We start from the raw sequence: 22677 nt of genomic DNA on the forward strand, positions 1-22677 counted from the left end.
ACGAAAGAAGCAATTTAATTCTCTTTACATTCTTTGTATAATATTAAGCCTTGCTGCAGCTACAAAAAATAGGCAACATCAACTACACAGGTACACGATATTACAACGGCCGTTATGTTTCCGCGCGGGGTTCTGGTGGCGGTTCTGCTTTGGTATTCGCGACTTCCTCCGGGAGTTCTTCATTCGCATTAGGACTAAATTTATGGCCAGATTAAATATCCCGTCCGTTTGAATCGAACAGCGCATCACCATTTTCAGTTACTTTCGCATTCAGCTCGATTTTGATCTTCGGCTTCGAAAGGTCATCAATGTTGTTCTTAATAGTGGTAGCGTCATGGCGTTTTGCGCTAACATTTCCCTCCATGAATCTCACGGCAGCCGCGGGATTATCAGAAGTCACAAAAGCCAACTTGTGATTTATTGCTATTGCTTTCAAAGCCTCGCGGACTTCCCATTGGCGCTTTTCTTTCAGTCACGAAACAGCGGCGAAACCGTTCCATGTAGGAACAAGTGGTCCAAAAGGACACATAGCATTTTGGCAGAATATTATTTGAGAATTCAGTATATTCGCCCTTTGGGTCCGGGAATCACCCCAGGTCTTCATCTTTCCACTTCTGTGGACTTGCACTTTCACTTGTTCCCGCACCCGATGTGCCACCAACAGAGTCCGGGGTCTAGCGGGCATCCTTTTCAGAATGGCGAGTCGGCAAACAGCCACAATATCCACAAGTTGCTCCATCTGACCTCACGAAATCCTCGCTTTCACCACAAGCGCAATTTCCTCCTTCTGTTCCTCGTTAGTCCTTGCCCATTTTCAAGTTTTTACCGTGCAATTACACGCCACGCAATTAACTAGTTTGAGCGCAGACGCAGTTGTGTGAATAACACTTCCGGTTAATTATTTTCACTTCCGGTTATTTTTGTCTTGGAGGAGATGAGGGAGGGTCAGATGTTTTGTGTAGGTATTTGTGAAGAGTCATACATTAATCCATTCTGTGAAGTGCGACCCACCCCCCCCACCCCCCTCCTCACCCCCATAATAAAAAAGTACCTTCCCTTACTCGAGGGTCTCAATGGGGTGATGGCTTTTACGGCTATCGGTTAAAATTTTGACCAATTTCCGGCTAGTGGTTAACACATTTCCATTGTTTCCACCAGAGATATTTTTTTACGGTTAACTTCTTTTACGACTAACGGTTAAAATTTGTCAATTTTTACGTCTAACGGCTAAATATTTTGGCCGTTTTACGGCTAACGGTTAACCCCATTGGGACCCTCTTACTCTTTTGGGGTAAAAATTTATTCAAAGTAGAATGCTGCATATGAAAACGAAAACAGAGGTGTCTCTTAAGCTAATAATTAGTCGGCAGATGTCTTCAGGTGATCTTACATGATATAAGCTGACCGGGAATTTTATGAGCTTAAAATTAAGTACGTTTTTTCTTGTGATCGCCTTTCGCCTAGACGCAGTAATAGATATGTTTTTGAATTTATTTAACAATTATTTCCAATTTCTATACAAGTTAATGGGTCAGTTATGTAAAATGTGGTCAAAAAATTAGTCTCGTGATAAAAGTGCTTTAAAGCTTTTCTTTTGATAGGTAATCAACGGCTCAAATTTCGGGCTTATCCATGACGATTACGTGACGATTTGAAATTGAAATTGATTTTGAAAAATGAATAATGACCGTTCCTTTTGTGGGATAAATGACAGATGAAATATACTCGGTGGCATTCTGCTGTAGACACCCAAATAGTATGCATCTACTTCTAACAGCAACGATTGCTGCAAAAACTGATTCTCAAATAACGAGAACTGAGTTATTAGAAAGAGTTCCATAGTGGATTGTCATTTACTGCTAAAAGGTGAGACGCATTCGACGCGCTTTCATAGAAATACCGCAGAACATATCTTGGAGAACAAATCAGCCATCTGGCGTAATTTTACAATCGGCGTTCAAGTGTCGTTCATGTTGATTTTACCTCAGGGACGGCGGAGCTAGGGGCTGGGGTAAGGGAGGCTTTCAAGGACACATTTTATTTTGTTTTAGTTGAAGTATTAACATCTCCAAGATATATGATTGAAAAACAAGCCTCGGAGAAAACTGTCTATTCCAAAAGACAGTCGAACATCTTGACCGCTTACGTCTGTTGATTTATCTGACGTAAGTTCTTTCTTTATCATTGGCTTACAACTTTAAAACCCATACCTCAAGCACAGGATACCTTTTGTCGATGTTCACCACTTTTGGGAGGAAAGGTAACGTTTTAGGCAGAATGTAGAATCAGCCAAAGAATCGCTGCCCGAAATAAGGAGAAACCGTCCTACTAAAGAATCGCAACTCGTTCAATTTGTCTGGAATAGAGGGTCCTATCTTTTATAAGTGAGTTGATATCATGAACGAGTTATTTTGTAAAGAATTTTTGGATTATTTTCCTACATACACAGAACTTAAAGATCTGCGTTTGACTTTTATCACCAACTGCATTTTCAACAATTTTATAACTCACACCTCCATCGTGTTGAATATTGTGACAATCTACGCTATCCACAAAACTTCGGCAATGGCAAAAACTTTGAAAACTCTGCTGCTGAGTTTTGCCTTCTCGGACCTTGCTGTTGGTTTGTTTAGCCAACCATTATACACTTTCTTTCTGGTCAAGTGCTTACAACTGGACAATCTTAACTGTGATACTTATCAAGTGCTGATTATTTCAGGTTATTTATTCTCAACTGCTTCCTTCTTTGGTGTTGTGGCTGTAAGTGTAGACAGGTTCTTAGCTGTTCATCTTCATCTCAGTTATCAAGAGCTTGTGACTCACAGGCGTGTTGTTGTTGTGGTGATCGGCAAATGGTTGTGCAGTGCATTTGTTTCTTTGATAACGTTGTGGGGGTTACCTGGTACTCGGGATCTTATAGGGTCAGTTGTTGCAGCTTTCGGTTTCATTGTCACTTTTGTTGTGTACACCAGGATATATTTTACTGTACGACGGCACAAGAAACAGATTCACTCTATGCAAGTACAAGAAGTAGCTCATTCTGATGAAATAAAAAACTTTATTGTTCTTATCAAATCCACAGTTAGCTTATTCTACGTATATCTCTTGTTGTTGATTTGTTATTTGCCTTTTTTTATTTGCTCGGCTGTTATTCGAATCTTGGGCTCGAGTATCGCTTCAAAACATTTTTTTCTTTACTCATTGACTCTCATATTTCTTAATTCATCTTTGAACCCTGTCATTTACTGCTGGAAGATGAGACACGTTCGACACGCTATCATGGACATACTGCGAAAGATGTCTCGGAAGAGCAATCGGCCATTACGAATAAACTACAATGGATCATTGAGTGTTGTCCAAATTGATAACTGATCCACTCTGTACGTCTAACATGGACTTTGCGTGGTTTGTTTACGACAAAGGAAATAGGGAAAAAGAACATTCTACATAAACTTAGTGATATGACTCAGCAGCCAATGATTGTGTATTCAGTCGAGTTTTCAATACACAATACATAAAAATTATAACAAGTGGAAAGGAAGATGCCAATGAAACAGAAAAGCTGGTTTGCTTATCGTTTAATAATTCTTATTAAACGCGCTTCATTTGCTTTTTGGCTCAGCCTGGTTGGCTATCCTAAGGAGGTTAAAACATAACAAAACTGTTTAGGCTTACCACAGTACGAGGCTCAAAGCTTTGATAACTCATTTTTTTATGTAGTCATAAGTTGATAAGAGGGGAATTCCTTTGAAGCATGTTCAAAAACGTTGCTTTAGCTCATGAAAAAGCGAGTTTTTATTATCAATATAATCAATTTTTTTCCATAGAAGCATTACCCTAAGAAGGAGTGATGCGAAGAAAATTTATCTTACCTTAATGAGAACAAGCTTTTAAGGGCAAAGAGTTATAAAGCACCTGTTTGCGCTAATTATGTTGAATGGATCACGTTGGAGACAGAGATCCTAGAGTATTTTTCTTTCTGTTTACCACTTTTCACTTTTTAGGGTGACTTTTATTGTTAACATCATTGAGACACTGACACTAAGAAGGAGTGAGATAAACTCCGTAAAGAAAATTTTTCTTACGGTAATGACAACACACTTTTACGGGCATAAAGTGGTAAAGCATCTGTTTGCACTAATTATAATCAATGGATCACGTCGCAGGCAGAAATCACGCAGTATTTTCCTTCAATTTACCACTTTTCACTTTTGAAGGGTAACTTTTATTGCCAACATCATTGTGACAATGTGAACTACTGGCAATTAGAAAGATTTTAATCTTTATTGCTTTCGTTTGCACAAGTCTGACGATTAACTAGACTGGTTTGGAAATAGGAAAAAAACAAAACAAAACGGAAATAGCTTTTGAGTAACTTGTTGTCACCAATTAAAGCGTTTATTGTTTACTTCTTTCAAGGATATGGTATACAACTTTTATTTTAATTTACTGAATTTTCGTGCGACAGTTCACTTCTCGCGTGACCATGCTGGTCGAGATATAGTTCTTGGTTTATGATGATTTTCAGGAAGATTTAAGTGCACATAATTTAAGTGGCCAAAAATAGCGTGTTGGAGTAGTATACGGTGCTCATATCAATAAACAGTCAACTCCACAACTCCTCTACTAATGTGTTATTTAAAGAATGTTTAAGGCAAGCAGATAATGAGCCAGAATTACAAAGATAATCCATTAAGGGACATGGTATTGATAGTAAGATGCTCAGGAATAAACAGCAATTAAATGTGAGGTATAAGTGAAGTGAATAAACTTCCAGCTTTTTCGTTAGAAGTTTAAATATTAAAATGATCCTACGACGAAATGGTTTAGCGTCACATTTGGAGGGTTTTTTTCCTTAGGAAGGGAAGAAACCAGGAGCAAGTATTTAAGAGGGAAGGGAAAATTATTGTTTATCATTGTCTATTGAGTGGATTGAAAACGAAAACGGATTAATCTATGTGCTTGAAAACTAAACAAATAGTGAAGAGCAGTTCATTTGCCTTTGGTTACACTTTGAAGATAAAAACTTAGTCAAAGGAGAATGCTGCATACGAAAACAAAACAGAAGTGACAGTAAAGTAATTGATTAGCCCGCAGATGTCAGGTGATTTTTCATAATTCTAGCTGACCGGCAATTTTATGAGCTTAAAATTAAGCATGTTTTTCCTAGAAATCTCCTTTCGTTTAGACGCAATAACCGATAGGTTTTTTTAAATCATTTAACAATTCTTTCCAATTTTTAGACAAGCTAATGGGTCAGTTATGTAAAATGTAGTCAAAAAATTAGTCTCGTAATAAAAGTGCTTAAAAGCTTTTTTTTGACAGATGCTCGACGGTTCAAATTTCGGGCTTATTCATGATGACTAAGTAACAGTTTGAAGATGTCTCAAAATCTCGGAGATTATTTGAAACAGCGTCAATTTCTCCTGGCTTTAACCCGTTAACTATTAGGAGTGATTTAAAACTAATTTCTCTCTAAAATATCCATACATTATCCAACGAACAGGTAATGAGAATACCTAAACTTATCGGATAGAAGTTGTTACCTTGATCTAACGTTAAATTATTATAAATTATTTACAAGGAAATGTGTAGCAGGTAGAGGGGAGAATTAACAATCAGATCTTGGGAGTTAAAGGGTTAAGGAAAAACGGAGGGGGGTGCCGTTATCGCCAACATAGTATTAAAAGGAGACAATAGTAAATTGACTGCTAATTAATTGTCAACAAGGGAGGGAGGGGTCAGGAATCTTAGAAAATTTTTTGGAGGGGGAGGGCTATGTAAATATTGTTATGACTCGACCTGCCCCCTCAAAAAAAAAGCAGGCGATAAAGAATGACGAGTCCCTTGAGAGGAATAAATGACAAAGGAAATGTTTTAAAGTTTTTCTGCTATAGAAACCCAAATTATACGCTTTGACTTCTAAAAGCAACGATTACTGAAAAAAATCATTCAGGAAAAACGAGGTCTGTGTTATAAAATCGATGATACCAAAAGTTCCATAACCTATTCTCGGTTAAGATAACTAAACCAAACTTGCTTATTGTTCAGAATGTACTGTTATCATCTTGAAGGCTTTTTGATGTTTTATTTATTTCCTAAGGAGGATTTTGGTTGTGTCAAGTTAAAAACAACATTATCCGGCCATAAGACTGAAATATTCCTATTACCCCCTCCCTCCTAGGTACCTTGTAGGCTTTTAAGAAAGCTGACAAGCGACGCTGTTAGAAATATTCTCCAAGGCAAGTTTCTCTCTTCCCCCTCCTACCACGAAACTCTCTTGGCGACAACTGATCCCCGCTCTGTTGCCACTCATTAAGTTATCTAGAAACTGTCAAATTGATTCCAAAACCTATCTGTTATTTGCATCTAAACAAAGGAAATAACAAGGAAAAACATACTTAACTTTAAGCTCTCAAAACTCCCGGTATTCTCAAGAACCACCTGCAAAAATCTGCAGGCTAATCAATAACTCTATAGCCACCTCTGTTTTCGTTTTAATACGCAGCATTCTGCTTCGACTAAGTTTCTACCTCGAAAGTGTTGACGCAAACTCATGCTTTTTATGGCTTGTTTAATTTTCAAGGATATTGATCAATCCATTTTCGTCTTCAGTCCACTCATTAGCTAATGATTAACATCGATTCTTCTTCTCTCGTAAATACTAGCTCCTTTTTCTTCCTGAGGGCATTACGAGACGTTCTCAATGTGACGCTATACTGTTTTATAGTTTTTAACTTCTAATGAAAGAGCTGGAAGTTTATTCCATTCACTCATGATCATACCTTATATTTATTTGTTGTTTAGTCCTGAAAATCTTACTATCAATACCATATCCCTAAATTGATCATCTCTGTCACTCTTATTACCTGTTTGCTTGAGAATTTCTTCAAATTATACATTAAGGGTGGCTAAAGCGTTGACTGTTTATTAAAAGGAAGAAGTTCGTTCCCACTATTACAGAGAAACTTGGAAATTCTGGTTTTGAGGCTGAAGGATGGATGGCATAAGTTTCCTGTTTCATTTGAAGCTGGCATGTCATTTAGTTGTCAGTGCTTGTTTTAAGAGATTTGGCGAAACAGTTGGTAGTTATAGGCAAAATTTACAAAGAAAAAAAAAGAAAGCTTTTCCGAAGCTTAAGTCCGCAACTACCGTTATTGGTTTCTTTATTCTGATTTTAAATTAAAAGCGGCGGAAACCTTCTTATGAATAAAGCATGTGTCCTACTGAATCCTCTGCCCCCTCCCCACAAAGAAAATGAATACTGACCGTTCCTTTTGTAGGATATAGGACAGATGAACTATTTTTTAATGGCTCTCCCGCTGTAGAACCCAAATTGTATGCATCTCCTTTGAACAGCAACGATTACTGCAAAATACCTCAGGAACGGCGGAGCTAGGGGCTGGAGCAAGGGAGGCTTTCAAAGACACATTTTATTTTGTGTTAGTATGAGTATTAACATATTCAAGAAATATCATTAAAAAACAAGCCTCGAGAGAAAAGTATCGATTTCAAAATACAATTGAACATCTTGACTGCCTCTTCTACATCCCAAAAACTCATATTGCGAGAATTAAGAGGATTATTTTTGATGAATTTTTCGCTTTTGGGAGAAAAGGTAAGATTTTACGCAGAAAGTGGAATCAGCTCAACATGTGCTGCCCTAAATAAGGAGAGACTGGCCTGCTAAAGAATCGCAACACATTCTGTTTGTCTGGAATAGAGGGTCCTATCTTTTATGAGTGAGTTGATATCATGAACGAATTATTTTGTAACGAGTCTTTGGATTATTTTCCCCGATACACTGAACTTAAATATCTTCGCTCGACTTTTAACACCAACTGCATTTTTAACAATTTTATAACTCACCCCCATCATGTTGGATATTGGGACAATCTACGCCATCCACAAAACTTCGGCTATGGCAAAAACTTTGAAAACTCTGCTGCTGAGTCTTGCCTTCTCAGATGTTGCTGTTGGTTTGTCTAGCAAAGCAATATACACTTTCTTTCTTGTCAAGTGGTTACAACTGGAAAATATTAACTGTAATACTTACCAAGTGCTGAATATTTCAGGTTATTTATTCTCAACTGCTTCGTTCCTTAGTGTTGTGGCTGTAAGTGTAGACAGGTTCTTAGCTGTTCATCTTCATCTCAGATATCAAGAGCTTGTGACTCACAAGCTTGTTGTGGTGGTGGTTATCGGCAAATAATTGTGCAGTGCATTTGTTTCTTCGATAGCATTGTAGGGGCTGCTTAGTACTCGGAATATTACAGAGTCAGTTGTTGCAGCCTTCGGTTTCATTGTCACATTTGTGGTGTACACCAGGATATATTTAACTGTCCGACAGCACAAGAATCAGATTCATTCTATGCAAGTACAAGAAGTAGCTTATTCTGATGAAACAAAAAACTTCATTGTTCTCATTAAATCCACAGCTAGCATATTTTACGTATATCTCTTGTTGTTGATTTGTTATTTGCCTTTTTTAATTTGCACGGCTGTTATTCGAATCTATGGCTCGAGTATCGCTTTAAAACAATTTTTACTTAACTCATCGACTCTCATATTTCTTAATTCATCTTTGAATCCTGTCATTTACTGCTGGAAGATGAGACACGTTCGGCACGCTATCGTGAACTTACTTCGAAAGATGCAAATAAATTACGGATAAACTACAATCAATCATCGAGTGGTGTCCATGTTCATAACTGATCCACTCTGTGTGTCTAACAAGGACTGTGCACGGTTTGTTTACCACAAAGGAAACAGGGAGAAAGAACATTGTACCTAAACTTAGTGATGTGACTCAGCAGCCAAATCATTGGGTATCCTCTCGAGTTTCAAATACACAAAACATCAGATTCTCACGAGTGGAACGAAAGAGGAGAATTAAACAGGAAAGTTGGTTTGGTTATCGATGTATCTCAGCTAATTCCTAAATTAAACGAGCTTCATTTGCTTTTTACCTCAACCTGGTTATCTATTCTAAGGAGGTTGAAACAGAACAAAACTGTTTAGGCTCACGACAGTACATAGCTCAAAACTTCGATAAGTCATTTTTTTTATTTAGCCATATGTTGATCAGAGGGGAATTCCCTCGAAGCATCTTTAAAAAACTGCTATAACTCTAGTTTTTAATATCAACGTAATCATTTTTTTTTTCATAGAAGCATTACCCTAAGAAGGAGTAAGATAAAGTCCGCGAAGATAATTGCTCGTTCCTAAATGAGAAAAACCTTCTACGGGCATAGAGTTAAAAGCATCTGTTTGCGCTAATTGTACTGAATGGATCACGCTGTAAGCAGACATCCTGCAGAATTTTCCTTTCAATTTACCACTTTTTACTTCGAAGGATAACTTGTATTGCTAACATCATTGTGACAATGTGAACTATTTACATCAAAAAGAGTTTCATCGTTATTACTTTCGTTTGCACAAGTCTGACGATTAACTAGGCTTGTTTGGAAAATAGGAAAACACAAAAAAAAAACTAAAATAGCTTTTGAGTAACGTGTTGTGACCAATTACAACGTTTTAACTAATTTACTATTTCCGATGATATGGCATATAACTTTTATCTTAAATGACTGAATTTTATTGCGAGTGTTCACTTCTCGCGTGACCATGCTTATCGTGATAGTTCGTTCTTGGTTTATGATAATTTGCAGGAAGACTTAAGATATAATTTAAGTGGCTAAAAATAGCGTGTTGGAGTAGTATACGGTGCTCATCTTAAAAAAACAGTCAACTCCTTAACTCCCCTATTAAAGTGTAATTTAAAGAAAGTTGAAAGCAAGCAGATAATGAGATTGGCAAAGATGATGCACAATTCTGACGATTAACTAGGCTTGTTTGGAAAATAGGAAAACACAAAAAAAAAAACGAAAATAGCTTTTGAATAACTTAATGTGATCAATTGCTGCGTTTCACTATTTCCTACGGAATTGACTATTTCCGATGATATGGCATATAACTTGTATCTTAAATGAATGAATTTTACTGCGACAGTTCACTTCTCTCGTGACCATGCTGATCGGGATAGTTCTTTCTTGGTTTATGATAATTTTCACGCACATTTAAGACATAATTTAAGTGGCTTATAATAGCGTGTTGGAGTAGTATACGGTGCTCATATTAATAAACAGTCAACTCTTTAACTCCTCCTATTAAAGTGTAATTAAAGAAAGTTTAGAGCAAGCAGATAATGAGAATGACAAAGAAGATCAATTTAGGGACATGGTATTGATAGTAAGATGCTCGGGAATAAACAGCAAATATATATATATTATAACGATCATGAGTGAAGAGAATAAACTTCTAGCTCTTTCTTTAGAAGTTAAAAACTTTAAATGATTCCACGATGAAATGGTATAGCGTCACATCTGGAGCGTCACGTTTTTTCTCAGGAAGAGAAGAAACCAGGAGCACGTATTTAAGAGGGAAAGGGAAATTATTGTTTATCATTGTCTATCGAGTGAATGGAAAACGAAAATGGGCTGATTGATATGCTTGAAAACTAAACAAACAGCGAAGAGTATTTCGATTGCCTTTGGTTACACTTTTGTGGTAAAAATTTATTCAAAACAGAGTGCTGCATGCGAAAACGAAAGTTATTGATTAGTCTGCATATGTTTCAATGAGATTTTACGTGACACTAGCTCACCGGGAATTTTATGAATTTAAAATTAAGTATGTTTTTCTTTGTAATCTCCTTTCGCTTAGACGCAATAGCAGATAGGTTTTTGAATTAATTTAACAATTCTTTCTAATTTCTAGACAAGTTCATGGGTCAGTTATGTAAAATATAGTCAAAAAGTTATTCTCGTTATAAAAGTTTGTTTTATTTGACAGATAATCGACGGCTTAAATTTCAGGATTATCCATTACGATTACGTGATGATTTAAAGATGTCTTTCAAAATCTGGGAGATTATTTGTAACAGCGTCGATTTTTCCTGGCTCCAAGGAAAGATGGAAGGGATTGTTGTGACTCGACCAAGATCCTCTAACACCCCCCTCTCCCCACAGGTGACAAATAATGACCAGTCTCTTAGGAGGTAAATGACAGATGAATTATCTTTAATGGCTTTCTGCTGTGAACTCAGATTATACGCATTTACGAGGGTTTTCGAAATATTCTCCGATATTTTGAAAGGCATTTTCAAATTGCCACATAATCATCATAGATGTGCCCAAAATTTAAGCCGTCGATTACCTGTATAAACAAACTTTTGAACACTTTTATTTCGAGACTAATTTTTTCAATACATTTCATTTTATTGACCCATCAACTTGTCTAGAAATTGCAAAGAATTGTCATAATGATTTCAAAATCTATCTGTTATTTGCATATAAACAAAAGAAATAACAAACTTAATTTTAAGTTCTCAAAACTCCCGTTATTATCAAGAACCACCTGCAAACATCTCCTGGATAATCAATAACTCTAAAGCCACCTCTGTTTCCCTTTTCATATGCAGCATTCTACTTCGACTACGTTTTTACCTCAAAAGTGTTACGACAAACTCGATGCTCTTTTTTGTTTGTTAATTTTCAAGGATATTGATCATACATTTTCGTTTTGAATCCACTCACTAGCGAATGATTAACATGGATTCTTCTTCCCTCGTAAATACTAGCTCCTGTTTGTTTTTCTTCCTGAGGGCATCACGAGACGCTCTCAATGTGACGCTATATCTTTTTATCATAGGATCAATTAAAGTTTTTAACTTCTAATGAAAGAACTGGAAGTTTATTCCCTTCGCTCATGATCAAACCTTATTTTTATTTGTTGTTTAGTCCTGACATTCTTACTATCCATACTATGTCCCCAAATTGATCATCTCTCTCATTCTTATTACCTGTTTGCTTGAGAAGTTCTTCAAATTACACATTAAGGGTACTCCCTAAGGGCAACTCCATAGCGGATTAAATGTGTACCTCAGAAAATTGAGGTTGTTAAGTATTCATATATTCAGGCTATTGTTCTTTCTCATTACTTATTCATTCCGATGAGTTTGCCGACATGCCGGCATGCTTCCGAAGATCGTGAAGAGCGCAACTTCTTTGATGTAGGTGAGATATTTTTCTTTTGTTAACAGATGAAATAAACTCTCCCGGGAATCTGCTTGATTCGGATCAAAACAAAACGATCGGCGCTCGAAATGATAAACTATTTTCGCTTTTGCTCTTCGCAGTGATTACAACAACTCGTCCAAGATCCATTTTTAAATCTTTTGCGACGCTCTTTAATCCTAAAAACATATTAAGGCTAAAAATACACCGTGAATAGAAACTAAATCCATTCAAATAATTGCAGTTAATCGATCTCGAGTTCATTCATCTCAAGACAATGTAAACAAAAGGATACAAGATCACAAGTCTGTTCGCGCAAGGTAGCTTAATTACACTATTGTCCAAGTCTTTTGAAGTACCTTCCGCAGTTCCTTTGGTCTTCTTCCAAAATATCTCACCTTTTTCGAAACGAATAAAACCGACACGTTTTCGGCAGCCACCGAAAGCAATGCCCAAAGGAATAAACCGAGCCTTCGAGGTAAAAAATCCAGCGGTGTCACCCATTTAAGAAAGTCACATTTAATCCGCTATGGAGTTGTAATGAGTCAAGGGGTTGTCTGTCTATTAACTAAAGAGTAATTTGGGAATTCTGCTTTTGAGGCAGAAGGATGGATGGCAAAACATTTCCTTCTGTTTTATTTGAAGCTGGCATGTCACTTAGTTGCCAGTACTAGTTTTAAGAGATTCGGCGAAATAGTTAGCAGTTATGGGCAAAATTTACAAGGGAAAAATGAAACCTTTTCCGAAGCTTAAGTCCGCAACCACCGTTATTGGTTTTAAATTCTGATTTGAAATTAAGAGCAACAGAAGCCTTGATGTGAATAAAATCTTGAGTCGTATCCTACTTTTATTTACATCCATGATTACAATTTCACTATCCATCGATGACAAAACCAGCTTTCTTGCTCAAATTAGCCTTTCCCAATCACACTACAGATTATTCGATTTATTGAGTAATTAAAATTAGAACTAAGCGATCGTTTGACTGCTGGATCATATCACAAAGTTTATGCGGTACAATCTTGTTTGTCACTATTTCACTTTGTAGTAAACAACTACTGTATGTAGTGTTTGTAAGCCACACAGAAGGCATCAGTTATCAATATGCACGACACTCGATGACCGATTGTAGTTGATCCGAAATGGCCGATTGCTGATCCAAGACATCTTTCGCAGTATGTCTATGATAGCGTGTCGAACGTGTCTCATCTTCCAGCAGTAAATGACAGGGTTCAAAGATGAATTCAGATACGCGAGAGTCAGCGAGTAAAGGAAAAGTTTCTTTAAGGGGATACTCGAGCTATAGATTTGAATAACAGCTATGCAAATGAAATAGGGCAAATAACACATTAAAAATACGAGATATACGTAGAATATGCCAACTGTGGATTTAATGAGGACACTGAAGTTGATCTCTTCAGAATGAGCTTCGTTTCGTATTTGCATGGATCGAATCTGATTCTTGTGCCGTCGTACAGTTAGATATATCCTGATGTACGCCACGAGTGTGATAATAAAACTGAAAGCTATATTAATTGTACTTATAAGATCCCGAGTACCAAGAAGCCCCCAAAATATCATCAAAGAGGAAAATGCACTGTACACCCATATGCCAATCACAACAATAACAACACGCCTGTGAGTCACAAGCTCTTGGTATCTGAGATGAAGATGAACAGCTAAGAACCTGTCTACACTTACAGCCACAACACCATGGAACGAAGCGGTTGAGAATAAATAACCTAAAATCGTCCGCACCTGTTGAGTGTTACAGCCAGGATTGTCTAATCGAAGCCAGTTGATCAAAAAGAAAGTGTATAACGGTTGAATAAACAAACCAACAGCAACATCCGAGCAGGCAAGACTTAGCAGCAGAGTTTTCAGAGTTTTTGGCATCGTTGCAGTTTTGTGTATGGCATAGATTGTCACAATATTCAACATGAAGGCGGTGTAAGTAAGAAAAATGTTAAAGACGCAGTTGGTGATACAAGTCGAACGAAGATCTTCAAGTTCGGTGAATATGGGAAAAAACTGCGAAGACTGGTTACAAAACAATTTGCTCATGATTTCCGCTAGGAGCCGCTATTTCAGACAAATACTGAATGGTTTGCGATATTTTAGCGGGCAAACTTCTCACAAGCCTTACTGAGGATAACAACGATAGTACCCTCCGTCATTCAACGTTGAAGTAAACAGTCTTTGGATCTCAGCAGATGGTTGCGGCCGGTGATGAGATAGGAAGCTACAAGAAAATGATTATAAGTCTTCCTTGATTACATCCATTCGCTTAACAAGTGTAACTGCACGTTTGTAGAGCTCATTCAATTTCTCGTTCATGTTCTTAAGATTAAGCTCATTTTAATTGCCTTCGTTTATTTCAGTGTGACAGCTATGTTAACTAGGATATTAATAAAACATAAGAAAGCGCATTTCAGGTCTCATTTGGGAAGAAACTCATGGAGCTCTTAAAGTTTTCCTCGAAAACGTAATACGCGACGCGGTGACATACACTGAGCACGCTAAGTGCAAGACTGTGACCGCCATGGACGTTGTATACCCGCTGAAACGACAAAAACGCACGCTCTACGGTTTTGGAGGCTGAAGAATGAAGAACTTAGCAGAAGAATGAAGAGTTAGCAAGGGTGTAAAGGAAATACTGAAATTTTTTTTGATAGCCTCAAGGAGGCATACATACAACCACGAGCTTCTTCGCAAATGAGACTTGAAATGCGCTTTTTTAATTAATTAATTTCGCGGGACTTTAATTTCTCGATTTGGCCAAAACAAGAGATCATAAACTATTTACAATCTCTTGGCCAAAATTATATATTAGAAGGAACTAAGTTATGCGAAATTTGTCAAAATATTGATCAGCAGGAACAAAAAATTAATTGACAAGTATAAATAACTTGTCATGACGTTTTACAAAGAGTCAGATAGGAATACAATGGCACCTGTACGAAGCGGCACCACATTAGCGGTCACCCTGTTTTGGGCGGTCGTTTGTTAAAGTGTTGAAAATGGTATCCCTTAGTTAGTGTAATTTTCACCTCCATCAAGCGGTCACCTTTATTAATCCTTTGACCCCTAAGGGTGACTAGCTTCTAATTTCTCTTTACAGCATCAACCCTGCGTCACACATTGAGGTTATGAGAAAATTGGAAATGATCACCAAATAAAAGCAGTTCTTTCTTGTTAAGCAAATTCTCCTTGTCAGTGTCATTGGAAATGTATAGAGAACAGTATGGAGAATATGCATACTGATGTTAGGGTGTAAAGGAATAAGCATTGGTGGTCACCCTTTTCCGAGTCCCAACGGCTTGTTGTTATCTTTACATGTCTATTTTGAGATCCATGTTGATGCTGTTCTTTCAATGTTGGCTATTTCCCTCCTCTTCAAGTACCTTCATGATAACAACATCTCACTAAAGAAAAAAACTGACTCTCGTGTACCTGCTATTTCCTTCCTCTTCAAGTACCTTCATAATAACAACACCTCACTAAAGTGAAACCAGCTTTACTATTCAATTTAATCTCTTCGTCTTTGCTACTGCAATTCCTAAATACATTACGTCATTAAAAAATTGAACTGCACAATAATTTTGGCCATTGGGACATGTTATTGAATCCCTGTTTACTCTATCGACAGCAAACCGCACAAAGTGCTTGTTAGCCGCACAGAAGATTTTAGTTATTGATGCAAAAGACACCTGAGGACCGATTTTAAATTACGCTGGCCGATTTCATCTCCGAGACATGTTCCGCAGTATGTCTACGATGACGTGTCCAATGTGTCTCATATTCCAGCAGTTAATTACAGGGTTCAGAGATGAATTAAGAAATATGCGATTCAAAGAGTAAAGAAAAAATATTGTGCTCATTTTAAATTTTATCCCAGAGTGACAGCTAGCTATGTTAGCTATGTGCTAAAATATTAATAAAACATACGTAATGGAACTTTTGGTCTCGTAACATTTGGTCTGTTTTTGTTTTCATACGCAGCATTTTGCTTTCACTAAGTTTTTACCTCAAAGTGTTGAGGTAAACTCGATGCTTTTCTTTGTTTGTTTAATTTTCAAGTATGTTGTTTAATACATTTTTGTATTGAATCCACTCATTAGCTAATTATTAACATCGATTCTTCTTCCCTCGTTAATGCTAATCCCTTTTTGTTTTTTTTTTTCTGAAGGTATTATGAGACGCTCTCAATGTGACGCTATACTGTTTTATAGCAGGATCAATTAAAGTTTTAACTTCTGACAGACGTGCAAGTTTATTCCCTTCACTCACGATCATACCTTATATTTATTTGTTTTTTAGTCCTGAGAATCTTACTTTCAATACCATATCCCTAAATTGATCATCTCTGTCATTCTCATTACCTGTTTGCTGGAGAATTTCTTCAAATTACACATCAAGAGTAGTCAAAGCGTTGACTCTTTATTAAAAAGGAAAAAGTTCGTTTCCCACTATTACAGAGTAATTTGGGAATTCTGCTTTTGAGGCAGAAGAATGGCACAGGTTTCCTTCTGTTTTATTCGAAGCTGGCATGTCATTTAGTTGTCAGAGCTGGTTTCAGAGATTTGGCAAAACAGTTGGCAATTATTTGGGAAAATTTACAAGGAAAAAGAAAACTTTTCCGAAGCTTAAGTCCGCAACCACCGTTATTGGTTTTTAATTCTGATTTTAAATTAAGAGCGACGGAAACTTTGATATGAATAAATCATGTGTACTACGGAATCCCCTGCCCCCCTCCCCCCAAAAAATAAATATCGACCGTTCGTTTTGTAGGATACATGACAGATGAATTATTTTTAATGGCTTTCTCCTATAGAAACCCAAATTGTACGCATTTACTTCTAACGGGAACGATTATTGAAAAAACTGATTCACAAATAGCGAGAATTGAGGTATTAGAAAGAGGTCCATAGCACATTGTCATTTACTGCTAAAGGTGAGACACATTCAACGCGCTCTCATAGAAATACCGAAGAACAGATCTTGGAGAACAAATCAGCCATCTGGCGTAATTTTACAATCGGCGTTCGAGTATCGTTTATGGTGATACATGAATACCTCAGGGACAGCGGAGCTAGGGGCTGGAGCAAGAGAGGCTTTCAAGGACACTTTTTATCTTGTTTTTGTATGAGTATTTACATCTCTAAGGTATATGATTAAAAAACAAGCCTCGGGAGAAAAGTTTCGATTTCAAAATACAATTGAACATCTTGACTGCCTTCATATGTGAATTAATTTGTCTGACGTGAGTTCTTTCTTTGTCATTGGCTGACATCCCAAAATCCCATATTACGAGAATTAAGAGGATTCCTTTTGTTGAAGTTCATCACTTTTGGGAGAAAAGGTAACATTTTGAATCACTGCCCGAAATAAGGAGAAACTGTCTTCCCAAAGAGTAATATCGCAACACATTGTGTTTGTCTGGAATAGAGGGTCCTATCTTTTATGAGTGAGTTGATATCATGGACGAATTGTACTGTGGCGAGTCTTCGCAATATTTATTCACATACGCCGAGCTTAAAGGTCTTTCTTCGACTTTTGTCGCCAACTGTATCTTTAACAATTTTTTTACTTACACCTCCATCATGTTGAATATTGTGACAATCTACACTATATGCAAAACTTCGGCAATGGCAAAAACTTTAAAAACTCTGCCGCTGAGCCTTGCCTGCTCTGATGTTGCTGTTGGTTTGTTTAGCCAACCTATATACACTTTTTCTCTGGTCAAGTGGTTACAACTGGACAATCTTAACTGTAATACTTACCTAGTGCTGAATATTTCACGTTATTTATTCTCAACTGCTTCGTTCCTTGGTGTTCTGGCTGTAAGTGTAGACAGGTTCTTAGCTGTTCATCTTCATCTCAGATATGAAGAGCTTGTGACTCACAAGCGTGTTGTTGTTGTGATGATCAGCAAATGGGTGTGCAGTGCATTTATTTCTTTGATGATACTGTGGGGGCTTCCGAGTACTCGAGATCTTCTATGTACACTTATTGCAGCTTTGGGTTTCATTATCACATTCGTGGTGTATATAAGGATATATTTTACTGTCCGACGGCACAAGAATCAGATTCATTCTACGCTAGTACAAGAAGTAGCGCATTCTGATGAAATAAAAAACTTTATTGTTCTCATTAAATCCACAGTAAGGATATTCTACGTATATCTCGTGTTCATGATTTGTTATTTGCCTTTTTTAATTTGCTTGGCTGTTATTCGAATCTGTGGCTTGAGTATCGCTTTAAAACAATTTTATCTTTACTCCGTGGCTCTCATGTATCTAAATTCATCTTTGAACCCTTTCATTTACTGCTGGAAGATGAGAGACGTTCGACACGCTATCATGGACGTACTGTGAAAGATGTCATGGAACAGCAATCCGCCATTAAGGATAAACTACAATCGATCATCGAGTATCGCCCAAGTTGAAAACTGATCCACTCTGTGTGTCTAACAAGGACTGTGCACGGTTTTTTGGCAACAAAGGAGTTAGAGAAAAAAAAATGCACATAAACTTATTGATAATTGTGTTTTCAGTCGAATTTTAAATACGCAATATATCAAGTTATCAGGAAAAGGCCAATTAAACAGGAAAGCTGGTTTGGTTATCGATGTGTTTCTGCAAATTCCTAAATTAAACGAGCTTCATTTGCTTTGTGCCTCAGCCTGGTTATGTATTCTAGGGAGGTTAAAACATAAAAAAACTGTTTGCACTCACTACAGTACATGGCTCAAAACTTCGATAAATCATTTTTCATTTAGGCATATGTTGATAAGAGGGGAATTCCCGTGAAGCATCTTCAAAAAAGCTGCTTTTACTCATGAAAAAGCGAGTCTTAATTATCAATATTATCAACTTTTTTCCAAAGAAGTATTACGCTAAGAAGGAGTGAGATAAAGTCCGCGAAGAAGATTGCTCTTACCATAATAAGAACATACTTTTACAGGCATGGAGTTATAGAGCATATGTTTGCGCTAATTTTAATTAATGGACACCTTGCAGGCAGATATCACGCAGCATTTTTCTTTCAATTTACCACTTTTTACTTCGAAGGGTGACTTAAATGGCTAATATCATTGAGACAATGTGAACTATTTGCAATAAGGAAGATTTTCATCGTTATTGGTTTCGTTTGCACAAGTCTGACGATTAACTAGGCTTGTTTGGAAAATAAGAAAAAACAAAACAAAACGAAAATAACTTTCGAGTAGCTTGTTGTGACCAATTAAAGCGTTTATTATTTACTTCTTCCGATGATATGGTATACAACCTTTATTTTTAATTACTGAATTTTACTGCGACAGCTCACTTCTCGCGCGATCATGCTGATCGAGATGGTTCTTTCTTGGTTACGATAATTTGGAGGAAGATTTAAGTGTACATAATTTGTATAGGTAATCACATGATTTCGAGTGCAATTTGGAATAAATAAGCACCAGTAAACTTTTTTTAAAGACTAACAAAATTATACGAGCCAGTAGGGGAGTGCAATTTGTGGTCTGTGAAAAAAATCAACAAGTACTTATTTATTCCAAATTGCACGAGAAAAATCATATGATTACGTGTTAATAATAAACATGAAAAAATACGAGATAGCTTATCATAATTAAGCATAAGCAAAGGGCGCGCACCAAGTGCAAAAATAATTCATTCAAACCGCGCATTCGGTCAAAACAACTGCGTACGAACAAACCAATAATATGCAATGATATCTTCACATCTTTAAGGCGCAAAAAAGTTCAAAGTCCGGCTAAACAGTTCAAGGAATTGTTCAGTCTGTGTCCAAATCACTTTCGATGAAATGGAATCGTCGTTTCCGGGGTTTAACCATGTTTATTTTTAATTTCGACGTTGGATCGCTCGAGCAAAGTGTCAAGCTGGGGTCGGTTCGTAATTTTCGATTTCCTTGGCAATTACCTTCTCTAAACAGCACTTTTTCCGAACCGACAACCAAAAAGCAGTGCTTTTTACAGTGTTTTCGTTGTTTGAGCTGTTTTTCAGCCGCGGTGGCGAAAGAAAACCTACCTTAAACGCCGACCAATTTCTAGACAAGTTAATGCTTCAATTATGTAAAATGTAGTCAAAAAATTTGTCTCGTAATGAAAGTGCTTGAAAGCTTGTGTTGAGATAATCGACGGCTTAAATTTCGGGCTTATCCATGATAATTACGTAATGATTTGAAGATGTCTTCAAAAATCTCGGAGATTATTTGTAACAGCGTCGATTTCTCCTGGCTTTAACCTTTTAACTCCCAGCATTGATTTAAAACTGATTTCTCTCTAAACTATCCATAAATCATCAAGCGAACAATGAGAACGCTTAAACTTATCAGGTAGAAGTTGTTACCTTGATCTAACATCAAATTCTTGTAACTTATTTACAAGAAAATGTGTAGCAAGTAGAGGGGAGAATAAACAATCAGATCTTGGGAGTTAAAGGGTTAAGGAAAGCGGAAGGGGGGGAGGGCAGTCGTCGCCAACAGAATATTAATAGGGGACTACAGTAAATTGACAGCCAATTAACTGTCAAAAAGGGATGGAGGGGTCGTAGGAATGTTATAGAATCTTATGGAGGGGGGGGGGGCCGTGTAAACATTGTTGTGACTCGACCAAGATCCACTAACACCCCTATGACCAGCCTTTTAGGAGGATAAATGACAGATGAACTATTTTTAATGGCTTTCTGCTGTAGAAACTCAGATTATACGCACTTACTTCTAAAAGCAACGATTACTGCAAAAAGTCATTTGGGAAAAGCGAGGTCAGTGGTAGAAAACGATGATAACAAAAGTTCCATAACATATTATCGGTTAAGATAACTAAAACCAAACATTTCTGATTGTTCAGAATGTACTGTTGTCACCTTGAAGGCTGTTTGGTGTTTCATTTATTTCCAAAGGGGATTTCGGTTGAGTCAAGATAAAAACAACACTATTCCCCATGAGACTCTGTAATATTGTAATATTCTTATTACCTCCTCCCTCCTTATTAACGTGTCAGTTTTTAATAATCTCCCTTTACACTCTGTTGGCGACGTCTGATCACCCCCATTTTGTTTACCCCCGAAAACCAGGCGAAATCGATGCTGTTACAAATATTCTCCAGGGCGAGCTTCTTTCTCCCCCCCCCCCCCCAAACTCTCTTGGAATCGACTGATCTCCGTTCTGTTGCCCTTGAAAACCAGGAGAAATCGAGGCTTTTGGAAAAAATATTCTCCGACGTTTTGGAAGACATTTTAGAATTGTCACGGAATTATCATCGATGTGCCAGAAATTTAAGCCGTCGATTATCTGTACAAACAAATTTTTGATCACTTTTATTTCGAGCTATGTTTGTTAGGATATTAATAAAACAAACGTAATGGAACTTTTGGTTTCATCAATTTTCTAACACCTCAGTTCTTGCAATTGCCGAATTAGTTTTTTCAGTAATCGTTGCTGTTAGAGGTAAATGCGTATAATTTGAGTTTCTACAGCAGAAAGTCATTAAAAATAGTTCATCTGTCATTTATCCTCCCGAGGGACTGGTCATTATTCATCGCCTGTGGGGGAGGGGGGCTGGAAGATTTTGATTGTGCCAAGACATTATCCCCCATAAGACTCTGTAACATTCTCATGACCCCTCCCTCCGTGTTGGTTTTTAATAATCTCCCTTTATACTCTGCTGGCGACGACTGATAACCCACCTTTATTTTACCCCTGAAAACCAATATTCTCTGGGACAATTTTCTTTAGTCCCCCCCCCCCCCCCCCTCTTGAAACTCTTTTGGCAAACATTGATCCCCGCTCTGTTCCACTGAAAGCAAGGAGAAATTGAGGCTTTTAGAAATATTCTCGGAGATTTTGAAAGGCATTTTCAAATTGCCACGTAATCATCATGAATTTAAGCCGTCGATCATCTGTAAAAATAAATTTTTGAACACTTTTATTACGAGACTAATTTTTTAAATTCACTTTATTGACCCTTTAAGTTGTATTGAAATTGCAAAGAATTGCCAAATTGATTCCAAAACCTATCTGTTATTGCATCTAAGCGAAAGGAGATATCAGGGAAAAACATACTCAATTTTAAGTTCTCAAAAACTCCCGGTATTATATATCAAGAACCACCTGAAAACATCTGCGGAATTCTGCCTTTGAGGCAGAAGGATGGCACAAGTTTCCTTCTGTTGGGGCATCTCATTTAGCTGTCAGTGCTAGTTTTAAGAGATGGCGAAACAGTTGGCATTCATTCGCAAATTAACAAGCAAAAAAGAGAAACCTTTTCCGAAGCAACCACCGTTATTGGTTTCTAATTGTGATTTTAAATTAAGAGCGACGGAGGCCTTGATATGAATAAAATCATGTGTCTTATCCCACTTTTATTTGCATCCTTAACTACAGTTTCACTATCCATCGATGACAATACTAGCTTTCTTGCTAAAATTAGCCTCTTCCCTTTCCGTAGTGATTATTCGATATATTGTGTACTTAAAATTGGAACTACGCAATTATACACCGGGCGGGTCATATCACAAAGTTTTTGTACAATGTTTTTTGTCCCTACTTCACTTTGTCGTAAACAAACCGTTCAAAGTCCTTC

At 37.2% G+C, this 22677-nt stretch overlaps 3 protein-coding genes across 3 annotated transcripts; 2 read left to right on the forward strand and 1 right to left on the reverse strand.

Annotated features, from left to right (window-relative positions):
* The first annotated feature begins 2397 nt into the window (after positions 1–2397).
* LOC136284297 (histamine H2 receptor-like) lies at positions 2398–3372 on the forward strand. Its single transcript, XM_066174320.1, has one exon. It carries the CDS (start codon positions 2398–2400, stop codon positions 3370–3372), a length of 975 nt encoding a protein of 324 aa, XP_066030417.1.
* A 9680-nt stretch (positions 3373–13052) lies between these two features.
* Positions 13053–14363, reverse strand: LOC131768518 (beta-1 adrenergic receptor-like). Its single transcript, XM_059084246.2, has one exon. The coding sequence runs from the start codon at positions 14139–14141 to the stop codon at positions 13170–13172; it is 972 nt and encodes a 323-aa protein (XP_058940229.2). The 5' UTR covers positions 14142–14363; the 3' UTR covers positions 13053–13169.
* Positions 14364–17557: 3194 nt separating this feature from the next.
* Positions 17558–18454, forward strand: LOC131768357 (alpha-1B adrenergic receptor-like). The gene has a single exon (XM_059084097.2). The coding sequence runs from the start codon at positions 17558–17560 to the stop codon at positions 18452–18454; it is 897 nt and encodes a 298-aa protein (XP_058940080.2).
* Positions 18455–22677: the final 4223 nt, after the last annotated feature.

Source organism: Pocillopora verrucosa, chromosome 11, assembly GCF_036669915.1.
Source record: "Pocillopora verrucosa isolate sample1 chromosome 11, ASM3666991v2, whole genome shotgun sequence".
Classification (NCBI taxonomy): Eukaryota; Metazoa; Cnidaria; class Anthozoa; order Scleractinia; family Pocilloporidae; genus Pocillopora; species Pocillopora verrucosa.